A 17,421-nucleotide genomic window follows, 5' to 3' on the forward strand; every position below is an offset into this window, starting at 1 on the left:
CAGGGATCTGGAGTCGGGAAGATCAACCGGAAGTGGGGGGGGTCAGGCAGCAGAGTGGAGACAGCACCCCCAGAACGAGGACGCAGCCAGAACCCGAGCCCACCGCGCAGCGCCCCAGGAATGCCCAGCTCTGGCTGCGACGCCGGCGGGACCCTGAGGAGGCGGCCGTGGCTGCGGTTGTGTAACGGGGCTTGAGAAACAGTCTCCTCTGGTTAAACACAAAGGGCATGATCCCACCCACACCTGCGTCACGGTGCTCCGGCTCCTGGCCTTCGACGTGGCACCAGCTCCCAACTCGGCTCACCTCGCCCGAGGCCACGCACCGGCTCGGCGCCCACCTCTCCCCGCAGGCCCCCGGGAGCGCCTCCGCCCTGGGGCAGGCGGCCGCTGCAGACCGTCGGCCAGTGGAGGGGCCTGGCTGGGTCCCAGGAAAACTTCAGGTACAAACGCAGCGCTGGCCGCCTGCTGTCCACGCGACAGCCTCTGTCTGAACGCCTCTCCCCTGTCTGAACGCTGGAGCGGCTTCCCACTGCCCGGGGGACGAAGTGAAGCTCTCTCAGCGAGAGCACAGGCTGCGCCCGCAGCCTCCTCGCCAGCGTGTCTGGCTCCTCGCTCAGTTCCCAGCATCACTTCACTCCTTTAAGCTCCTGGTCTCTCTTCCTCCCAGGCGTTCGCATGGGCCCGCGTGGCTCGGTGGCTGAGCGTCGACCTATGAACCAGGAGGTCAGGGTTCGATTCCCGGTCAGGGCACAGGCCCGGGTTGCGGGCTCCATCCCCAGGGTGGGGCGTGCAGGAGGCGGCCGATCCATTGGTGTTTCTCTTTCTCCCTCTCCCTTCCTCTCGGAAATCAATAAAAGCCTCTAAGGAAGTCGCTCGCACAGCGTTTCGCACTTTGCTGCTGCAGAGAAGATGCAGGAAACGCACGATGCCCAGACCTGCTCCTGCGCGATTCCTGCGCGTTCCCTCCGCCCTGGCTCCCGTCCTTCGCTCCCTGCCCGACTCGCACTCGGTGCCCGTGGCCTTGGGTGGCTCTCCTCGCCCGCCCTGCTGGCCGTCCTGCCCGCAGTGGGTGTGCTCCAGGCTCCCGGTGCCAGGCCTGGGACCTCCTCACCGAGTCTCCCTCCGCCTGCAGTGAGGTCAGGCAAGATGGCCCCTCCTTACTGACCGCCCCCCCACAGCTGATGGGATTGAGACCTAAAGAGGTCGAGTGACTCGGAGGGAACAGCGAAGGGCGGGCTGGGACCAGGGAGGGAAGTCTGACCTCAGAGCTCGGCGTCATGCCGCCTCATACCCGGTACCGTCTGCCTCTGCGCACGGTTCCGTCCAGGCCCACCCGGTCCTCCTGCCAGGCTCCTGGGCCTCCCGGGCAGGCGGCCGAACCCGAGGGGCCCTGACCCCTGAGATGCTGAGCCCTTACCCTCTGGAGTCCGCCCCTAAGAATGAAGGCTCCCCATTCAGGTGGGGCGGAGGCACTGCCCTACAGACCACAGGCGGGGAGGCCCAAGGTGGCAATTCCTGGGCGAGAGGCGGCTGAGTCCTTCTGCAGGGAGGAGCGAGGCCACCCCGGAGAGGCAGGAGGGCAGGAGGGCAGGGAGGGAGGGAGGGAGGGAAGGAGAGAAGGGAGGGAGGAGGATGGGGCAAGGGGCATCGGGCCCAGGGGAGGGTCTCCTACGAGGCCTGAGCCTGAGGGCCCTCTGGTTGGCTTCTCGGGCCCTTGCAGATGGTTCTGGAGAGCCAGGCGGTGGTGGCTGCCGGGAAGGCTGCCTACGGGGGTAGGGGGGAGTTCCCAGCCCCTGGAGCCGCAAGCTGTCAGGGAAGGGTCTGCTTGCATTGGTAGGAACAAGCCAGGCGGCAGGAACTCGGCCGCTCAGACACCCAGGCACCCTTGGGCGGCATAGAGTAGGGCACCCATGTCATCCTACGCACGGCCTGTGTCCCTCAGCCCCTGGCCCTGCAGGGCTGGGCCACGCCTCCTCCCGCACTGAGGGTCCCCCTGTGCCCGGCCGCAGGGTCGGGGACCAGCCGTCAGCATCTGAGACGGAGCTTTGCTCTGTGCCCTCAGAAGCCTTCGGTCCCACGAAGCAGCCGCTGGCATAGGAGCGGCCGGGCGTGGAAAAACACCCTGGCCAGGGAGGAGGGAGCGGCCAGGGCTGTGCTGAGCCAGCGGGCGGGCGGGGGAGGTTTCATTGATCTCCTCTTACTTTAATGGGGAGCCTGGAGCTTTATGGGCTCGGGATGAAGACACAAGGAGAGTTAGCGGCTAACGCCTCAGGAAAGAGAGGCCAAACTGGAGGAGGGAGCTGACCACAGAAGGTCGTGTGGGTTCCCAGCACCTTTTCAGGCAGGGACGCTGTGATCCTCCCACACGTCTGAGGCGGACGCCCATACGCCCGGTCCCTGGGAAAATGTGAACCGAGCGTTTCAAAGAGGTGCCTCTCCCAGGTCGGCCTTTAGCTCTCTCCCACACGGTCAGGGTCAGCACCGGGCCCACGGGGTCTGAGGCGGAGACGGGACTGCTAAGGGCGGCCGAGTCGCCTGAGACTTCTGGCAGAACGTCTGTTGGGAAATTAACAAATGGAGGAAGGACCCCCGGCTGGCGGGGCTCAGTGGCTGAGGGTCGACCTAGGAACCAGGAGGTCAGGGTTCGATTCCCCGTCAGGGCACAGGCCCGGGTTGCGGCTCCATCCCCAGTGTGGGGCCTGCAGGAGGCAGCCGGTCCATGACTCTCTCTCATCACTGATGTTTCTATCCCCCTCCCTCTCCCATCCTCTCTGAAATCAATAAAAATATATTTAAAAATAGAAACAAACCAACTGAGGAGAACCACCGACGGACAGAGGGCACCCATGTTGGCGAAAGAGGAGCCGGATGTTACGGAGACGCTGAGAGGACGGTCCGCTGCCGTCAGGGCACCCACCTGCCCTTACACACGACTCCCCGAGGCGTCGACACTGACCTGGCAGGGGCACATCTGCGCGCTCCATCGGCCTCACCCCTCGTCCTCGCTGTGCTTTCCGCCCGAGGTACCTTCTTCCCTGAGTAGCATCCCCGGGTCCTCGAAGCCACGCGAGGGCCGCAGCGTCCACGGGGAGTCTGGTCACAGCGCCCGCGGGGCGGGGTCAGCGCGGCAGAGCCCGGGCCTCCTCACCTGCGGGGGGGCAAGGAGAGGTTGCTGAGAAAGGGCACCGATGCCTCCGAGAGGCGGGGGCTGCCACGCACGTGCAAGCCACGGGTTTGCCACGGGTTTGCCGGGGGTTTGCGTCACACGAAGCCAAGGGGGATGTTTGGGCAGAGGAGAGTGAGAACACAATGCGTGCGCTTCTTTCTCTTTTTTTAATCACACTTTTATTGACCTCCTGGCTCTTAAGTCAATGCCCAACCACTGAGCCACCAGCCAGGCCACGATCTGTGTGATTCTGTGGAGGACAGAAAGCTCTGTGGCGGCAGCAGAGGATTTGAGAACCAGAATGAAAAGGGGCAGAGGTGCCATGAGGAAGAAACGCGGGCTGGACGGTGCTGCCGGGCGGGGCTGGGGGCAGGGCGGGCTGGGGGAGCAGAAGTCAAGCCCACAGCTTCCCGAGCCGAGCCGTGCTGGGCAGACGTGGGACTGTTCCTGATTCGTTCTAGGTCTGAAGGGAAATGCAGCCACCGCCGTCACAGGGGCGGCTGCGGCGGGGCTGGCGTTAGGAACCGGGGTGACGCATGTGCCACGATCAACTGGGAACGTGTTTTAAGATGAGACTTTACCGTCTTGTCGAATTTGAAGCTGATAAGGCAGGTGTGGCTCACAGGCCTGAGCAAGGGCTTCGTGAACACGTCTGGAAAGGTGGGTCTGAGACCATGGACACAGTGAGGGAATTCGTGCCTGGCCATGTCCCTGTCCTTTATCATGAGCAAGGCTTCAGTCAAGAGCAGCCGAGCCCTGGCCGGGCGGCTCGGTTGGTTGGAGCATCGTCCCATGCACCAGAAGGCTGCGGGTTCGAGTCCCGGTCGGGGCACATACCTAGGTTGCGGGCTCGATCCCTGTGTACAGGAGGCAACCGACCGATGATGTGTGTGTGTGTCTCTCTCTCTTTCCCTCTCTCTAGAGTCAGTGCAACATGTCCTCAGGTGAGAATAGAAAAAGAGCAGCATACATGAACACAGACACACAGACACATGTCTGCCTGTACAACTAATCTGGTGCCCTTGTCGAACGCACTTCGAGAAAAAGCCAGAAAACAGAAAAGCTTTCTTGACCGGCGTGTGGAAAAGCCACTTTTCCAAAACGCTTTCCTCCCGCTTGGCTTCAGCTTCATAAGTAAGAGGTCAGCACACCGCTCACCCCCGTCTTGCTCCCTGTGCACGTGCGGCCTGGCCGCCGCGTAAACGCCTTCGGACACCTCCGATGGCCAGGCAGAGGGACAGGAACCTGGCCGGGAACTGCCTCCCGTTCCTGCCTGTGACCCCGAGCCAATGGCACGCCCTCCCCGACCCCCCATGTCCTCGTTCACAAGATGTGGTCACTACGAGGCCGCCCCTCGGCTGCCGTCAGAACTGGGTCACGCACTGCTGTCCTGAGGGCCTGCCTAGAGCGAGCTCCCAGTAAACGCCGACGCAGCATCGAACAACCGCCTGGCCTTCGGGGTAGCGTCCCAGAGCCCGGGAAGGGGCTCGCCCGGGGAAAGGCCGCGACGTAAACACCTACTAGCACATCTGACCGGGAGAGAAGTCTTGGCAGCCACTAGGGTGACCGTCTGTCCCCGCCTACCCGGCCCTGCAGACCCCCAGGCAACCAGCGGGCCCAGACCGCGACCTCCCTCCCAGCTCGCCCCTACCGTGTCCTGGGCCAGCTCAGCGCCGATCACGGAGGCCTCCCAGGCGCTCAGAGAAGAGCCTGGGCCGTCTTCATCCGCCCCTGGCTGCCCTCGTGAAGATGGAAGGCGGCCGGGCTCCGGCGGGAAGGGGCCAGCGGCCAGGGTCCCCAGCGGCCCAGCCTCCCGGGCAGCCCATGCAGGCGGGTGGGTGCTTCCTCCAGGGGCCCTGCAGGAGCGTGCGGCTCCCACAGGCAGGCTCATTGTTAAGTCACTGCTGGGTGGTCGCTGTGGCTGCCTCACCCTGCACCTAGGGCTGGCCCAGTGTGCGCCCGGGGTGCCGGTGGGACTGGGCGGAAACGGATCGTCCCTATCACTTCAGTCCCCACAGACCTCCAGGTCGCCATTATCCTCCTGGTCCTTAGCTCTGTAGGTCCTTGTAACCCGCCCCCATCTGACCCACGCCCAGCCCTCACCACTCTTCAAACCCTCTCACGGCACCCTCGGGACCTCCCTACCCGGGACCTCCGTTCACCTCGCTCCTCCCTGCAGGCCTCAACTTTCTTGTCAGGAACACTGAACATTCTGCTCCAGCCTTAATCCACACAACCCAGGACTGCTCACAGGCCTGCTGCGCCACCCTGTTGATTCTCTGCATTTACTGGCACCTCCTAAATGCCTGGTCACCCCCGTCATCCAGCTGCAAGCCGTCTGGTTACGGTGACTCCCTTTAGGAATGGCGGTGGCAAGGGGACCGGGCAATGGGGAACGCAAGGCCTAGAGCCTAGTGATTTGTAATATGCCTGGCATGGGTACTGCCTGGGTTGGTTTACTGAGCCACCTCGCACACATGCCCTCCACAGCAATCCACACTCTCACCTGCCTACCCAATCACCTGCCTCCCACCCTCCTCCACCTTCCTCCTCTCCAAGAGGAGGCCCCTTCTGTTCAGCGCCCTCCCTCCAGCACGGGACCGGGTACGACAGGTGAGTTGTCTGTCATCCTCCGCCCTACCCCAGTCAGCTCCAGGCCACAGCCCTTGACGAGTGGATATCAATAACGCCCGAAGGACAGAAAGAAAGGCTGCTGTGGGCTTCTGGGAAAGGCCTCCTCGCCCTTCAGAAGAGAACCAGTGACAAGACAACCTCCTTTTGGCTCTGGAGACGGCCTTGCCTGGACGTAGTTTCTGAGGCCGCTAAATCTTCCTTGAAGGAAGAGGGGAGAGGGCTTCAGCTGGAGCCATTGCTGGGTGGGCAGGCGGAAGAAAACTACATCCCATGTAATATACTGTTACGTTGGTTTTCGTACTGTGCCAGGGGCCCTACCTCTGCGCTTCCAACCGTGTGTGTAAGCCCAGGGCAGCGGTCGGCAAACTGCGGCCCCTTGAGTGTGGCTCTTCCACAAAATGCCACGTGCGGGCGCACACGTACAGTGCGATTGAAACTTCGTGGCCACACTCAAGGGGCCAAAGAGCCTCATGTGGCTCGCGAGCCGCAGTTTGCCAACCACTGGCCCAGGGGATTCTGATTGCATCAAAACCTAAGAGGCACCAGCTTGAAAGCCCACAACTATAAACGTTCTCCACCTCTAACTCATCTTAGGAAAACCATTGAAATGTTATAGAATCCACCTCTTTGTCTGTGAAGAGGGGAATGTTTGCCCGATGGCCTTATGGGAGGATGTAGGGGTGAGGATTAACGATGGAGACTGAATATGGACGTACCGGAAAACGATACTCCCTATCTCACCTCCAGGTTTATAGGAGACCAAGGACAGGTGACATGTGGGGTGAAGGGGCTCCGGCAATCTCAGTCTTTTTCTATTGCTGCCTGTGGCTTATGCAGACATAAAGGTAAGCACAGTGGGGGAGGGGCCGGCTGGCTTCGTGTGAAGATTAACTGAATATTAATTGTAGGTCGATGCCTTCTCTTTCAGGCTACCGGGAGCCACTGAGCTTCCACTCGTCTCAGGATGGTGGCATTACTTGAATTGATTGCCCTCAGTTACCGTGGTCACACGGTTTGTTACCAGGTTAACGGTTACCAGGTTACCGGGTCACTGGTTACCGGCTACCAGATTACTGGTTACCAGTTACCTGGTTACCGGTTTACCACGTTACTGGTTACCAGTTACCAGGTTACTTCGTTACCGGTTACCAGATTACTGGTTACTTGATACCAGGTTTAACGGTTTAGCAGGTTACTGGTTACCAGTTACCTGGTTACCAGTTACCAGGTTTAACGGTTACCATGTTACTGGTTACCAGGTTACCTCGTTACCTGTTACCAGATCACAGGTTACTAGTTACCTGTGGAAACGCCTAGAAAGTTAAAAGCAATCGTGCTGAGAAAGACGAGATTTAGACTGCTGACCCTGAGAAGGCATAGAGCCATGCCAAGGACTCTTGAGGTTCGTTTGGGCCCAAATTTCGACTTCAGAGTCTAGCGGCCACTGTTTGCAAAGGCCCCCCCACGCAGGATGCACACGGGAGGGGAAGCTGGACTGGGCGGCCAGCCTCTACACTGTGTCCTGCTGAGCCCACCTTCTGCAGGAGGGCCCGGAACCGTGCTTCCACCAATGGGCTGAGACCTGCCCCAGCCCATCAGAGCCGAACAACTGTATCTGCATTTGCATCTTTACTGAGCAGAACAGAGCAGCCCCATAACCACCATGATCCCAACCAATCGGGACAGTGCTAACTTGACCAATCACGCTATGCAAATGTGAGTTCCTCATTTGCATAAAAGTGGACCAATCAGGAACGGGGCAGCACTTTCTCTGTGAAAGGCGGCCTCCCCTTTGCCTCCGGGAGCACACTATGGTTGCCATTGGAGGCCGTTTCCCGGTTTGCAAGCTGTTTACCTGCATAACGTCTCTCCTTTTTACTGCACCCAGGCTGGGGCCTCCTGTTAGCATTGGGGTGATGTCAGGATGAGCCCCGAGTCCTTTGTACCAAAGTGCCTTTCACTGGCGAACACTCCCAGGAAATGCCTGCACGTGCAGCAGAAGCACTTCCCCTGGCATTTAAAAAAGAACAACAAAAGCGTGTGTGCCACTGGGGCTCACGTGGGTTCACTAAGCTGGTACAGCTGGGAGTTCCTGACCTCACCACGGGCGGAAATGCAACTTCAGCGCTTAACTTCCGGAATGTGAGCTTCCGCTCCGCCGGTGGCCACGCCGCATCCACAGTCCAGAGGCCGGACTTCCGCCTCCGGCCCGGAACCCCGCTCAGCATGACGTCGCACGGCCAGTTTGAGTCTCCTCAGCGCCCGTAGTTCCTGAACTTTGACCGCTCCTCTGGGCTGGCCGGAGGGCAGTACGCATGCGTAGTTCCGTTGAATGGGGTGCGTCCTTATCCTCGCGGCGGCCGCAGGAGCGGCGGCAGTGGTCCTGGCCCTGCGGCTGTGGCTCGTGCTTCATTCCCGGGTTGTTGTTCCGCGGGAATCTGTCAGCCTCATGGCGGTGGCCGGGTCCGGTAAGTACGGGGCGGACCACAAAACCCAGAGTGCACTGCGACGCCGTCCTTGGGTCTCCTTCGCGCTTTGTGCGCACTGCATACTGGGAGTTGTAGTTCCTTTGCGTCACCGGAACCAGCCCCAGCCAGGCACTAAGCAGCTGGGCTGACGCTTCCGCGCTGCGACTTTAATGACAAATGAGTACCTCGCACCGGTCAGTAATTAAGCCTCTCCGCAGCGTGTAGCCTTCTAATAAATAATTAGTGAACAGAGAGGACGCCAAAGCCTTGTGATGCTGACCTGCAATTTCCCTGAGGAATAAACTGCTGGTTTGCGTGATTAATCTAGGCATTTGGTGTTTCCATTAGGAATCATGATAGAGGAGACGTGGCGAATTGTCATTTTTATAAACATACCAAGCCCACGAGGAGGGAACAGTTGCGTGGCACCCGTGGGGCAGCCGTCACAGCCACCGGCCGTCCTGCCCGGGACACATGTAAATGAGCCCCGGCCCCGCCAGGCGCTGACGATTCTGAGTGACAGCCCCGCAGAGAGGCACCTCCCACACTGTACATTTAGGAGTAGAATCTGCGAGAGCTGATTTTATTTTCACACATTTGTTCTCCTCCGCCCCATGACAGTCGTATTCACACCACAGAGGCTGTTTCCAGTGGTTCCTCCTGCTGTTGAGACGAGCCTTGGCTGTCACTTAGTGTCACACTGTCCAACAGGCGCGTCCCTCGCGGTCTCTCACCCCAAGGCCTCCCCCCCTTTCCAGGCGGGCACACCACCGAGCTGCTGAGGCTGCTGGGGCACCTGTCCGCCGCGTACTCTCCCAGACACTACGTCATCGCCGACACGGACGAGATCAGCGCCCGGAAGATAGAGGCTTTTGAGCTCGGGCGCGCCGATAGGGACCCCAGTGGCATGGTAAGTGGGCAAGTCTCTTTCTAAGAACGTTTCAAATTGCACGTGGAGTTTAGTTCTTTAACAATCAGGGCACGCCTGTTACAGTGCAGGTCGGGGAGGAGGAGGAGGGGCCAAGGGTGACATGCAGACTTCGCCTGAGCTGCCAGAATAATGGAGTTGCCCTCCGTGTCCGTGCGGAGGGGCAGGGGGGCAGGACGGCAGCGACCACCCCTGCAGGACGGGGATCCGGGCCTGACGTTCGGGCGGGGAGCCCGGTCTGGGATGTGAATGTTGGTCCTTAAAATGAGGAGGCGGTGAGCTCAGCCAGGGGCCCGAGTGTGAAAGCAGAAGAGCAGGCAGCCGGAGCCCGGCACTGCCTCTCCCGAGCGGGCGGTGTCACCGACGGTCAGCGTCACCTCCGAGCCTGCAGGGCAGAGGCCCACCCGTCCGGCACCTCTTCTCCCCTCCCTCCGGGCAGAGGCTGGCCGCTCCCTCCTCACGTTCCTCCTGTCCTGGCCAGGAGGGCTCCCTCCTTCCTAGTTCAGACACACACACACACACACACACACACACACACACACGTGTGTTTCTGACAGCAGTTAGTCTGTCTGTGGCAGGAGGGTGTTCAGGTTTGTCTATGTCACCAACCAAGACCAAAGTGGAAAGGTGGGCTCCCCTGTCACCCCCAGCCCCGCTCCCTGACACACGCGGCCTTAGAACTCAGCGTTGGGGATTCTGTGCGCGCGCATCACCGCATGGACGGGGAGGGCAGGTGGCCAGTGTCCAGATCAGGGGTTTGGGGGGCTGGCTCCAGGGGGCGGCCTGGGCCACCTGCCCTTTTAACCAGACCCTGGGTTGCTGTGTTGCAAGGAGGCTGGGGGACAAGGGGGAGTCCGGTGGGGGCCGTGGGAGCCTTCCCGGCAGAGCTAGCGCGGCCCCGTGGGGTCGGCACGGGGCAGTAGGCGGGTTTGAAAGGAGAGGAAATAGAATTTCCTACAGACAGACCGGGTGTGGGATGGGAAGGGGAGAGACGAGCAGAGCTCCCGGGCCTGTGGTCGGAGCGGCCGTGAGGACGGGGTGCCCTCCCCGACGGGGCGCTCCTGCACGCTCTCCCCATGTTCCCGCGCCCCTCTCCCACCGGAAAGGCCCTCAGCTCCGGAGATGCCTCCCCCCCTTCCCCCCATCCCAGCCCCCAGGCCCGCAGGTGAGGACCTCCCACGGCTCTGCTCCCGGCATCCCCGCCGGCCGCCACCAGGGGGCGCGCGCAGCAAGCGGGAGGCCGGGGGCAGCCCTGGACGCGGGCGGCGTGGAGACCTCTGCACACAGTAGGTTTACAGGTTCCGATGGAGAATGACACGGACATTAACAAACATGAAGGACACGCTCTGTTCCGTGTGCTCACCGCTGAGACGAGCTTTGGCCACGTGCGCTTGCAGGCGGCCGGGGCGGGGAGGTGTGGGGCCGTCTCCACGCCTTTCCTTTCGGAAGCAGCCTGGTCCCTGCGGGCCTTCCTCTCCGGGCCGGAAAGGCTCCCCCTGCGGCGGGTCAGCTGGGAGAGGCGGGGCCCTCAGCCGGGGGCTCAGGAAGGGACAGGACCCGCCTCCACCGGCAGCACCCGCTGTCGCCACCGGGGGGCGCGCGGACCCCGCACATCGGACCCAAGCGCAGGCACCTCCTCCCCCAGGCACCTCTCCCCCAGGCACCCCCTTCCCCAGGCACCTCCCCACCCAGGCACCCCCTCCCCCAGGGACCCCTTACCCCAGGCACCCCTCCCCCAGGCCTCCTGTGCGGGGAGGAGTCCTGCGGGGTGCCCCAAGGTCTGACAGAAGCGCATGGTGAGAGGGGACTGACCCGTGTCGCACTTGCCCTCTTGATGATGGAGCGCAGCATATTCAGCTTTAGGTCCAGGTAAAGCAACAGCAACACAACCGAACCACCAGCCCACCTCTGACTCGGAAGCTCATTCTCCTGCGTGAACATCTGAGTCAGAGCTTTGCGCCCGGCAGTGAGATCCTGGGGGCCTTTCAGGGGAGCAGTGCCTCCCGCCGTCCAGTGTCCTCACGCCCCCATCTGAGCGCCCCCTCTCCCTCCAGGGGGGCAGGGGGTGAGGCTTCCCCTGATCCGAATCCGAGTGGATGGAACCTAATGGCCGTGAATGCCCCGTCCTGCCCTTCTCATCAGGACGGTGGATGTTGGACAGACAGATGCTAGACTAGATGATGGATGGATGGATAGATAGATGGGGTGCTTCACTGATATAGATGGATAGATGATAGATAGACAGAGTGCTTCATAGATAGTGTGTTTCATAGATAGATAGATAGATAGATAGATAGATAGATAGATGATGGATAGATAGATAGATGGGGTGCTTCACTGATATAGGTAAATAGATAGATAGAGTGCTTCATAGATGGATGGATGGATAGATAGATAGATAGATAGATAGAACGGGTGCTTCACGGACTGTGTGGGAAGAGCAGGAATCTCTCGTGCACCCCCTGCCCCTCCTCTCTGTCCCTGGCTGTGGGGGAGCCTGGGGGAAGGCCTGGCGTGGAGGGAGGGGTGGGGAGTGACACTCGCCCTCCTGCCGCGCAGCCCCCGCCGCTTCCAAACGCCAACACTCAGGCCGCGTGTGCCCTCACCATCCCTCCCCAGGAGCAGACTGCCCGAGGCTGAGGGAGGCATTCAACACGTCACCCCTCACCCCCAGACCCGCCTGTGTGGGAGCCGGCGCCCGCGAGGCCAGGCTTCTCCTGCCCTCAGGCCCGCCCTCTGCCTGGGCCCTTCCCCTCAGGACAGGCTGGCTGTGAACAGTAGGACCTTGTGGAAATGGGGGTGACCTTGAGGGCGCTGCGGCCCTCTCGGGTCACCTGCTCCCCGCGGCGGCGGCGAGCTGCTGTGTGACGAGAACACTCGGTCGCCTGTGCGAGGGCCCAGGGCAGAGGGAGGCCTCCTGCCAACCCGCGCACGGCCCTCCGGTCCCTCCAGGAGGCCCACCCAGAGCGCCCGTGGGCCTCCTGTCCGCGCCCCAGGACCGAGGGCCGTGTCGGGAGCTGTCGCTCAGCAGAAGGTATCAAGCACCCGGAACTCTGACGCGGGAAGGGGCGTTGGTTTCCCTGGTTACGGGCGTCATAATTCATGTTTGCTGCAAATCTCAAACGTCAATATAGAGGGTGTCCCCCCAGGAATCGCTCACACACTTTGGTGGGGGAGGCGGGTGTGCACTTCCGCTGCGTCTGCAGCTCCTGCAGCCCTGAGGGCGACCTTCCCTGCGCAGAGCGTCGTCTGGCTGGAGAGAGAGTCACTGAGCGGACGTGGTCTGTGCTCCTCCTCAGGTGCCGCGGTACTTCCTCCACCGCATCCCGCGGAGCCGCGAGGTCCGGCAGTCCTGGCTGTCCACCGTGGCCACCACCCTGCACTCCGCCTGCCTCTCCTTGCCCCTCACCTACCGCGTGAGGCCGGACCTGGTACGTACGCTGCTCTCTCCCCCCGCCGTCCGCCTGCCCGAGAGGTGCTGGCCTGTGCGGACACGGACCGCCAGAGGCCCTGCGTGGGAATCGGCAGGCAGGGCCCTCCGTGTCCAGCCGCCCGTGAACTCCACGTGTACCCTTCCCCCGGGTCCGTGGCGCTAGCGTGAGTGTCTTTAACAAGCCCAGGCCCCTGCCCGCCTGTGGCTCCCGGGCCACGCCATGGGCTCGGCCGCCGGGGAGAGCCAGGCTCTGCCTCTTCCACGGTCTGGTGTTTGCCGAGACGGTGACCGAACGTGGTGTGCAGCCTGCAGGTCACACAGGCGAGTTCCCATGGGGACCGATGCGGAGAGCAGACATGGGCCGTGCGGTGAGGGCCTGTGCGCAGATCACCCGCCGACCGGGGCAGGCCGGGCTCTGTGGTCTTTGGAGGAAGCGCCCTTCAGTGGGCAGCGCGGGGCAGCGCGGGGCAGCGCGGGGTAGGAGACAGGCCATCCCAGGAGAGGCAACTCCCGAACATTCCCGTCCCGGTGCAGGCGGAGCCGCGCTGCGTGCGGGAGAGGAGCCCTGCTTAGCCGAGGGCAGGAGCTGTGAGCAGGCCTTGGGGTTTCCGTGCTGTCCGTCCCCTCACCGCTGGACGGGGCCCGCCCCTCCCTGGGTGGGGGTCCTAGAGTCCGCGTGTAGGTTGACCGTAAACCTGGCCTCGGAGCCGTGAGACCCACAGGCCTCAGGTGGGGAGCCGGGTCCCATCCCAGGAAGGTACCGACGCTCCCAGCCCCGAAGGGTCTCGGCCCCCGGCAGCCGCTCCCCGTTCCTGTCACCGCAGACTGGTGCTGCTTGTGTCTGTTTTTAAGTTTCACAAAGTAAGTTTATTTCTCAGCTCCAAACACGTGGTCAGTGTGTGCAGCTCAGATCCTGCCCCACAGCAGGTCCGGCAGTCCTGGCTGTCCACAGATGGAAGGTGTACCCATCACGCTCGGCCACACAAAACCACCAGCTTAGACAGGAGCTGCTCTGCTTGTCAGGCGTGTAGTTAACTCACCACAATGCCTTGCAGGGCGGGCCAGCCGTGTTCTCGGCCCTGTGCGGCCCGCAGGCCGGACGGTCCCCTGAGAGGTTTAATTAACTGATTTCTAAAACTCAAGAGACAAAATGAAAGGGAGCAAAAGGGTGTCCAGGTTTTAAGCTGGAAGTTTGGGGTTTATATTAGTAACTCCCCGGAGGCACAGCCCCTGTCCCCGGCTGGGCTGCGTGGAGCGCGCGACCGCAGGGCTCGGAGGGACGAGGCGACGTGAGGGCCGGTGTCTGCGGCGAACACGCATCGTCTGACCTCTCCGCCCTGGGAGACTTGCAACCATGGGAGCCACGGGCAGCAGCAGCTCGTCCCGGGCTGACCCTCACGCCTGTCTGCGCGGCCCCTTTCCTCTAAGTTCCCAGCGAGCGTGGGCTCTCCGGTGCCTCCCCCGTCGGGGCCCGTCCTGGTTTCCCGGTCCCCGGCTCCCGTCAGCGTGCTCCCCAAGTAAAACAGAACCACCACAACCTGAAGGACTGGCCTGGCTGTTGCCTCAGCCTCCTCGCGAGTCTAAAGTCTTACGAGCACCAAGCACCGGCTGTAAAGAGGAGGGATTTCTCTAAAGAAATGAGAGGAGACAGCGAGACCATGACACACTTTCATTTTAAAATGAGTCAGATTAAAAATCATTTCAAACCTGAACACGATCCCATCAGCGGCTCTGCCGCTGCCGGCGTCACAGGACAGTCCCACTCAGTGAATACAGCCCCGCCCACCGGGGTGAAGTCCACGGCCGAGGCCTCCTGCTCCCGCGACAGCCAGGCCCCCACGGGGTGAAGTCCACGGCCGAGGCCTCCTGCTCCCGCGACAGCCAGGCCCCCCACGGGGTGAAGTCCACGGCCGAGGCCTCCTGCTCCCGCGACAGCCAGGCCCCCCACGGGGTGAAGTCCACGGCTGAGGCCTCCTGCTCCCGCGACAGCCAGGCCCCCACGGGGTGAAGTCCACGGCCGAGGACCATCTGCTCCCGCGACAGCCAGGCCCCCCACGGGGTGAAGTCCACGGCCGAGGACCATCTGCTCCCGCGACAGCCAGGCCCCCACGGGGTGAAGTCCACGGCCGAGGACCATCTACTCCTGCCAGAACCAGGCCCCCACGGGGTGAAGTCCACGGCCGAGGCCTCCTGCTCCCGCGACAGCCAGGCCCCCACGGGGTGAAGTCCACGGCCGAGGCCTCCTGCTCCTGCCAGAACCAGGCCCCCACGGGGTGAAGTCCACGGCCGAGGCCTCCTGCTCCCGCGACAGCCAGGCCCCCCACGGAGTGAAGTCCACAGCCGAGGCCTCCTGCTCCCGCGACAGCCAGGCCCCCACGGGGTGAAGTCCACGGCCGAGGACCATCTACTCCCGCAACAGCCAGGCCCCCACGGGGTGAAGTCCACGGGCCGAGGACCATCTACTCCTGCCAGAACCAGGCCCCCACGGGGTGAAGTCCACGGCCGAGGACCATCTGCTCCCGCGACAGCCAGGCCCCCCACGGAGTGAAGTCCACGGTGAGGGCTCTGCTGACAGCAGCGGGAGACATGGCCGCGAGTGAGCCCTCCGAAAACCGTGTCTGCATCGTCCCACCGGCCTTGCCCATAATCCTGTGCTTCATGGGTCACTGCTGTGCACTCAGAACCCAGCTCCTTCGCTGTGTTTAGTGTCTCCGGGAAGTAGGGTCTGGGGCGAGTCTCCGAGTAGGCGGAGCTCACACTTTCTGGAAAATGCGCTCCCTCGGAGAACACAGTTTGGTTCAAGCAGAGCCGGTGCCCTCGGTGAGGCTGCGTCACTGAGCCGCGCTCTGGAGGAGGGAGGCCCTGTGTCTCGGTTTCCCACGGGTTTTCCTAGAAAAGCGCCTCCCGCATGCCTGTGGGGTGACTTGAAAGTAAGTGAATGAACATGCGGTGAGTCACCACGAAACAAAGACGCCGACGCCCACGGGACTGGCCCTGCTGGGGGGGCGGGGGGCGGGGGCGGACGGAAGAGCCTGAAGAGCTGGCCGGGCTTCCCGGGCTGTGGGCGGGCTCCTGGCCGCGGCTCAGGGAACACTCAGCAGAGAGCTCTGCACACGAGAATGAAACGGACTCGATCTTCCCCCAAGTGAGGGGTGCACTCAGACGCGGCGGGTATAGCAGATGGGGGGGTGGGGCTCTGCCTGGGTGCCCGGCCGAGCCAGCCTCAGTCTCCAGCGCCGGCCTCGGTGCCTCCGTCACACTCGGGCCTCGTGAAAGACGCCCATTATGTCACTTGCCCCTGTTTTCCACGTCTCCTTCCCAGTGTGAGCTGGGAAAGGTCTAAGTTCACGCAGCAGCCGGTCCACGTGGAGAGTGGTGGCTGTCCGCACCTGGGAGACCGGTTTTTTTAAATATATTTTTATTGATTTCAGAGAGGAAGGGAGCGGGAGAGAGAGAGAAACATCAATGGTGAGAGAGAATCATGGACCGGCTGCCTCCTGCACGCCCCACACTGGGGATCAATCCCACAACCCCAGGCCTGTGCCCTGATGGGGAATTGAACCGTGACCTCCTGGTTCAGAGGTCAACGCTCAACCACTGGCCACGCCGGAAAAGGGCGTTCTCTGTGGTGAGCCACAAGCAAGCGGGCAGTACCGGTTGCCCTATTGGCATAGTTTATCGCGTTTTTATCAGCCCGTTGATTGGCACGTGCTGGGAACATTAACGAGAGTCGATTAACTTCTGGGTGATAAGCCAGAGCCCTGGTGGCACTCCGTCCGCCCGAGTTGGCGTGATGCTCTGGAGAATGGCCTGCATCTGGGGGTCACCTCTGCCACCTGCCGAGGACCCTCGGCGACGGAGAGCGGCCGCTGACCGGTGCCCACCAGCAGGTGCACCCGGTGGGGATGAGGGCCGAGCGAGTTGGCGGGAACAACTAGGCCACCGCCGCCCCCTGGCTCCAAGGAGGGCCCCTGCCTGGCGGCCATTGGCTTGCCGTGCGCAGCCCGTGTGACCGGCCCTGCGCACCCAGGTCACGCCAGGATCACGTCTCCCCGCGGGTCCCTGCGCACTCACACACTCGCCGTCCAGCAGCCTGCGTGAACGAGCGTGTCGCATGTCCCACAAGGTCAGTCCGCGGGAGACACGGTTCTGTGCCAGTCCCACGGCCCTGGTTCCCCGCTGCCGCCCGAGCTGCCCTGACCCCGGGGTGACGCCTGCCATTCAACTGTGGCCCTGCTTCCCGCTCTCCGTGGCCTCCGAGCGCAGCGCGAGCCGAGCTCAGGCTGTTTGTCCGGGAGAGCGCTTTGAATTGCCTTTTGTTTCTCCACGTGGAGGACCCTCCCGAGCTTGCAAATGGATGTTCTCTCCTCTCCCACTGGCGCCTCCTGGGAGGCCGGTTCGGCTCGACCCTCTGCCCGCCTTTCGCTTTCCCTGCTGTGGCCGTGCCAGGTGGGCACGGGCCTCTCCCTCCGGTGGTGCGGGAGGTGAGCGGGCGGAAGGGCGGCCTGCGAACAAGGCTGCTTTCAGAGGGCGGGCGTGTGGTCAGCAGGGAGCTGGGGAGGCGGCCCTGGGCAGGCGGCCGGGCTGAGGCGGAGCCCGAGAGAAGGGAGGCTTTGAGCGGCTCTGAAGTTCAAAGGCCCAGCCGCCCAGGGCCGCCCAGCCTGAGGCTCGCGCCCAAGGCCCTGTGAGGGTCTGGCCCTGCTTTCACAGCCTCTGAAATCAATGCAGGGCGTTTTGTGGGCATTTTTCAAGCCCCATTTGGTCTGAGGGTGGAAAGGAATGAAGGGGCTCG

The 17,421-nt window shown here is 62.6% G+C and overlaps 2 protein-coding genes across 2 annotated transcripts in view; one reads left to right on the forward strand and one right to left on the reverse strand.

Moving 5' to 3' along the window:
- The window catches only part of LOC102429488 (transmembrane protein 56-like), a gene marked incomplete at its 3' end in the record, with an annotated part of 33,611 nt that extends 25,784 nt beyond the window's left edge, over nt 1-7,827 (reverse strand). The window contains exons 1-2 of the mRNA XM_006107890.3: nt 7,656-7,827; nt 2,957-3,148 (exon numbers count right to left, since the gene is read on the reverse strand). Of these exons, the coding sequence (XP_006107952.1) occupies nt 2,957-2,984 (28 nt within the window). The remainder of the gene's footprint in view (nt 1-2,956; nt 3,149-7,655) is intronic.
- Nucleotides 7,828-7,964: 137 nt separating this feature from the next.
- Nucleotides 7,965-17,421, forward strand: part of ALG14 (ALG14, UDP-N-acetylglucosaminyltransferase subunit) — a 14,941-nt gene continuing 5,484 nt past the window's right edge. The window contains exons 1-3 of the mRNA XM_006107889.3: nt 7,965-8,268; nt 9,027-9,178; nt 12,496-12,627. Coding sequence (XP_006107951.1) covers nt 8,133-8,268; nt 9,027-9,178; nt 12,496-12,627 — 420 coding nt within the window. The 5' untranslated portion in view covers nt 7,965-8,132. The remainder of the gene's footprint in view (nt 8,269-9,026; nt 9,179-12,495; nt 12,628-17,421) is intronic.

Source organism: Myotis lucifugus, unplaced genomic scaffold (assembly GCF_000147115.1).
Source record: "Myotis lucifugus unplaced genomic scaffold, Myoluc2.0 scaffold_1545, whole genome shotgun sequence".
In the NCBI taxonomy this organism is placed as follows: domain Eukaryota; kingdom Metazoa; phylum Chordata; class Mammalia; order Chiroptera; family Vespertilionidae; genus Myotis; species Myotis lucifugus.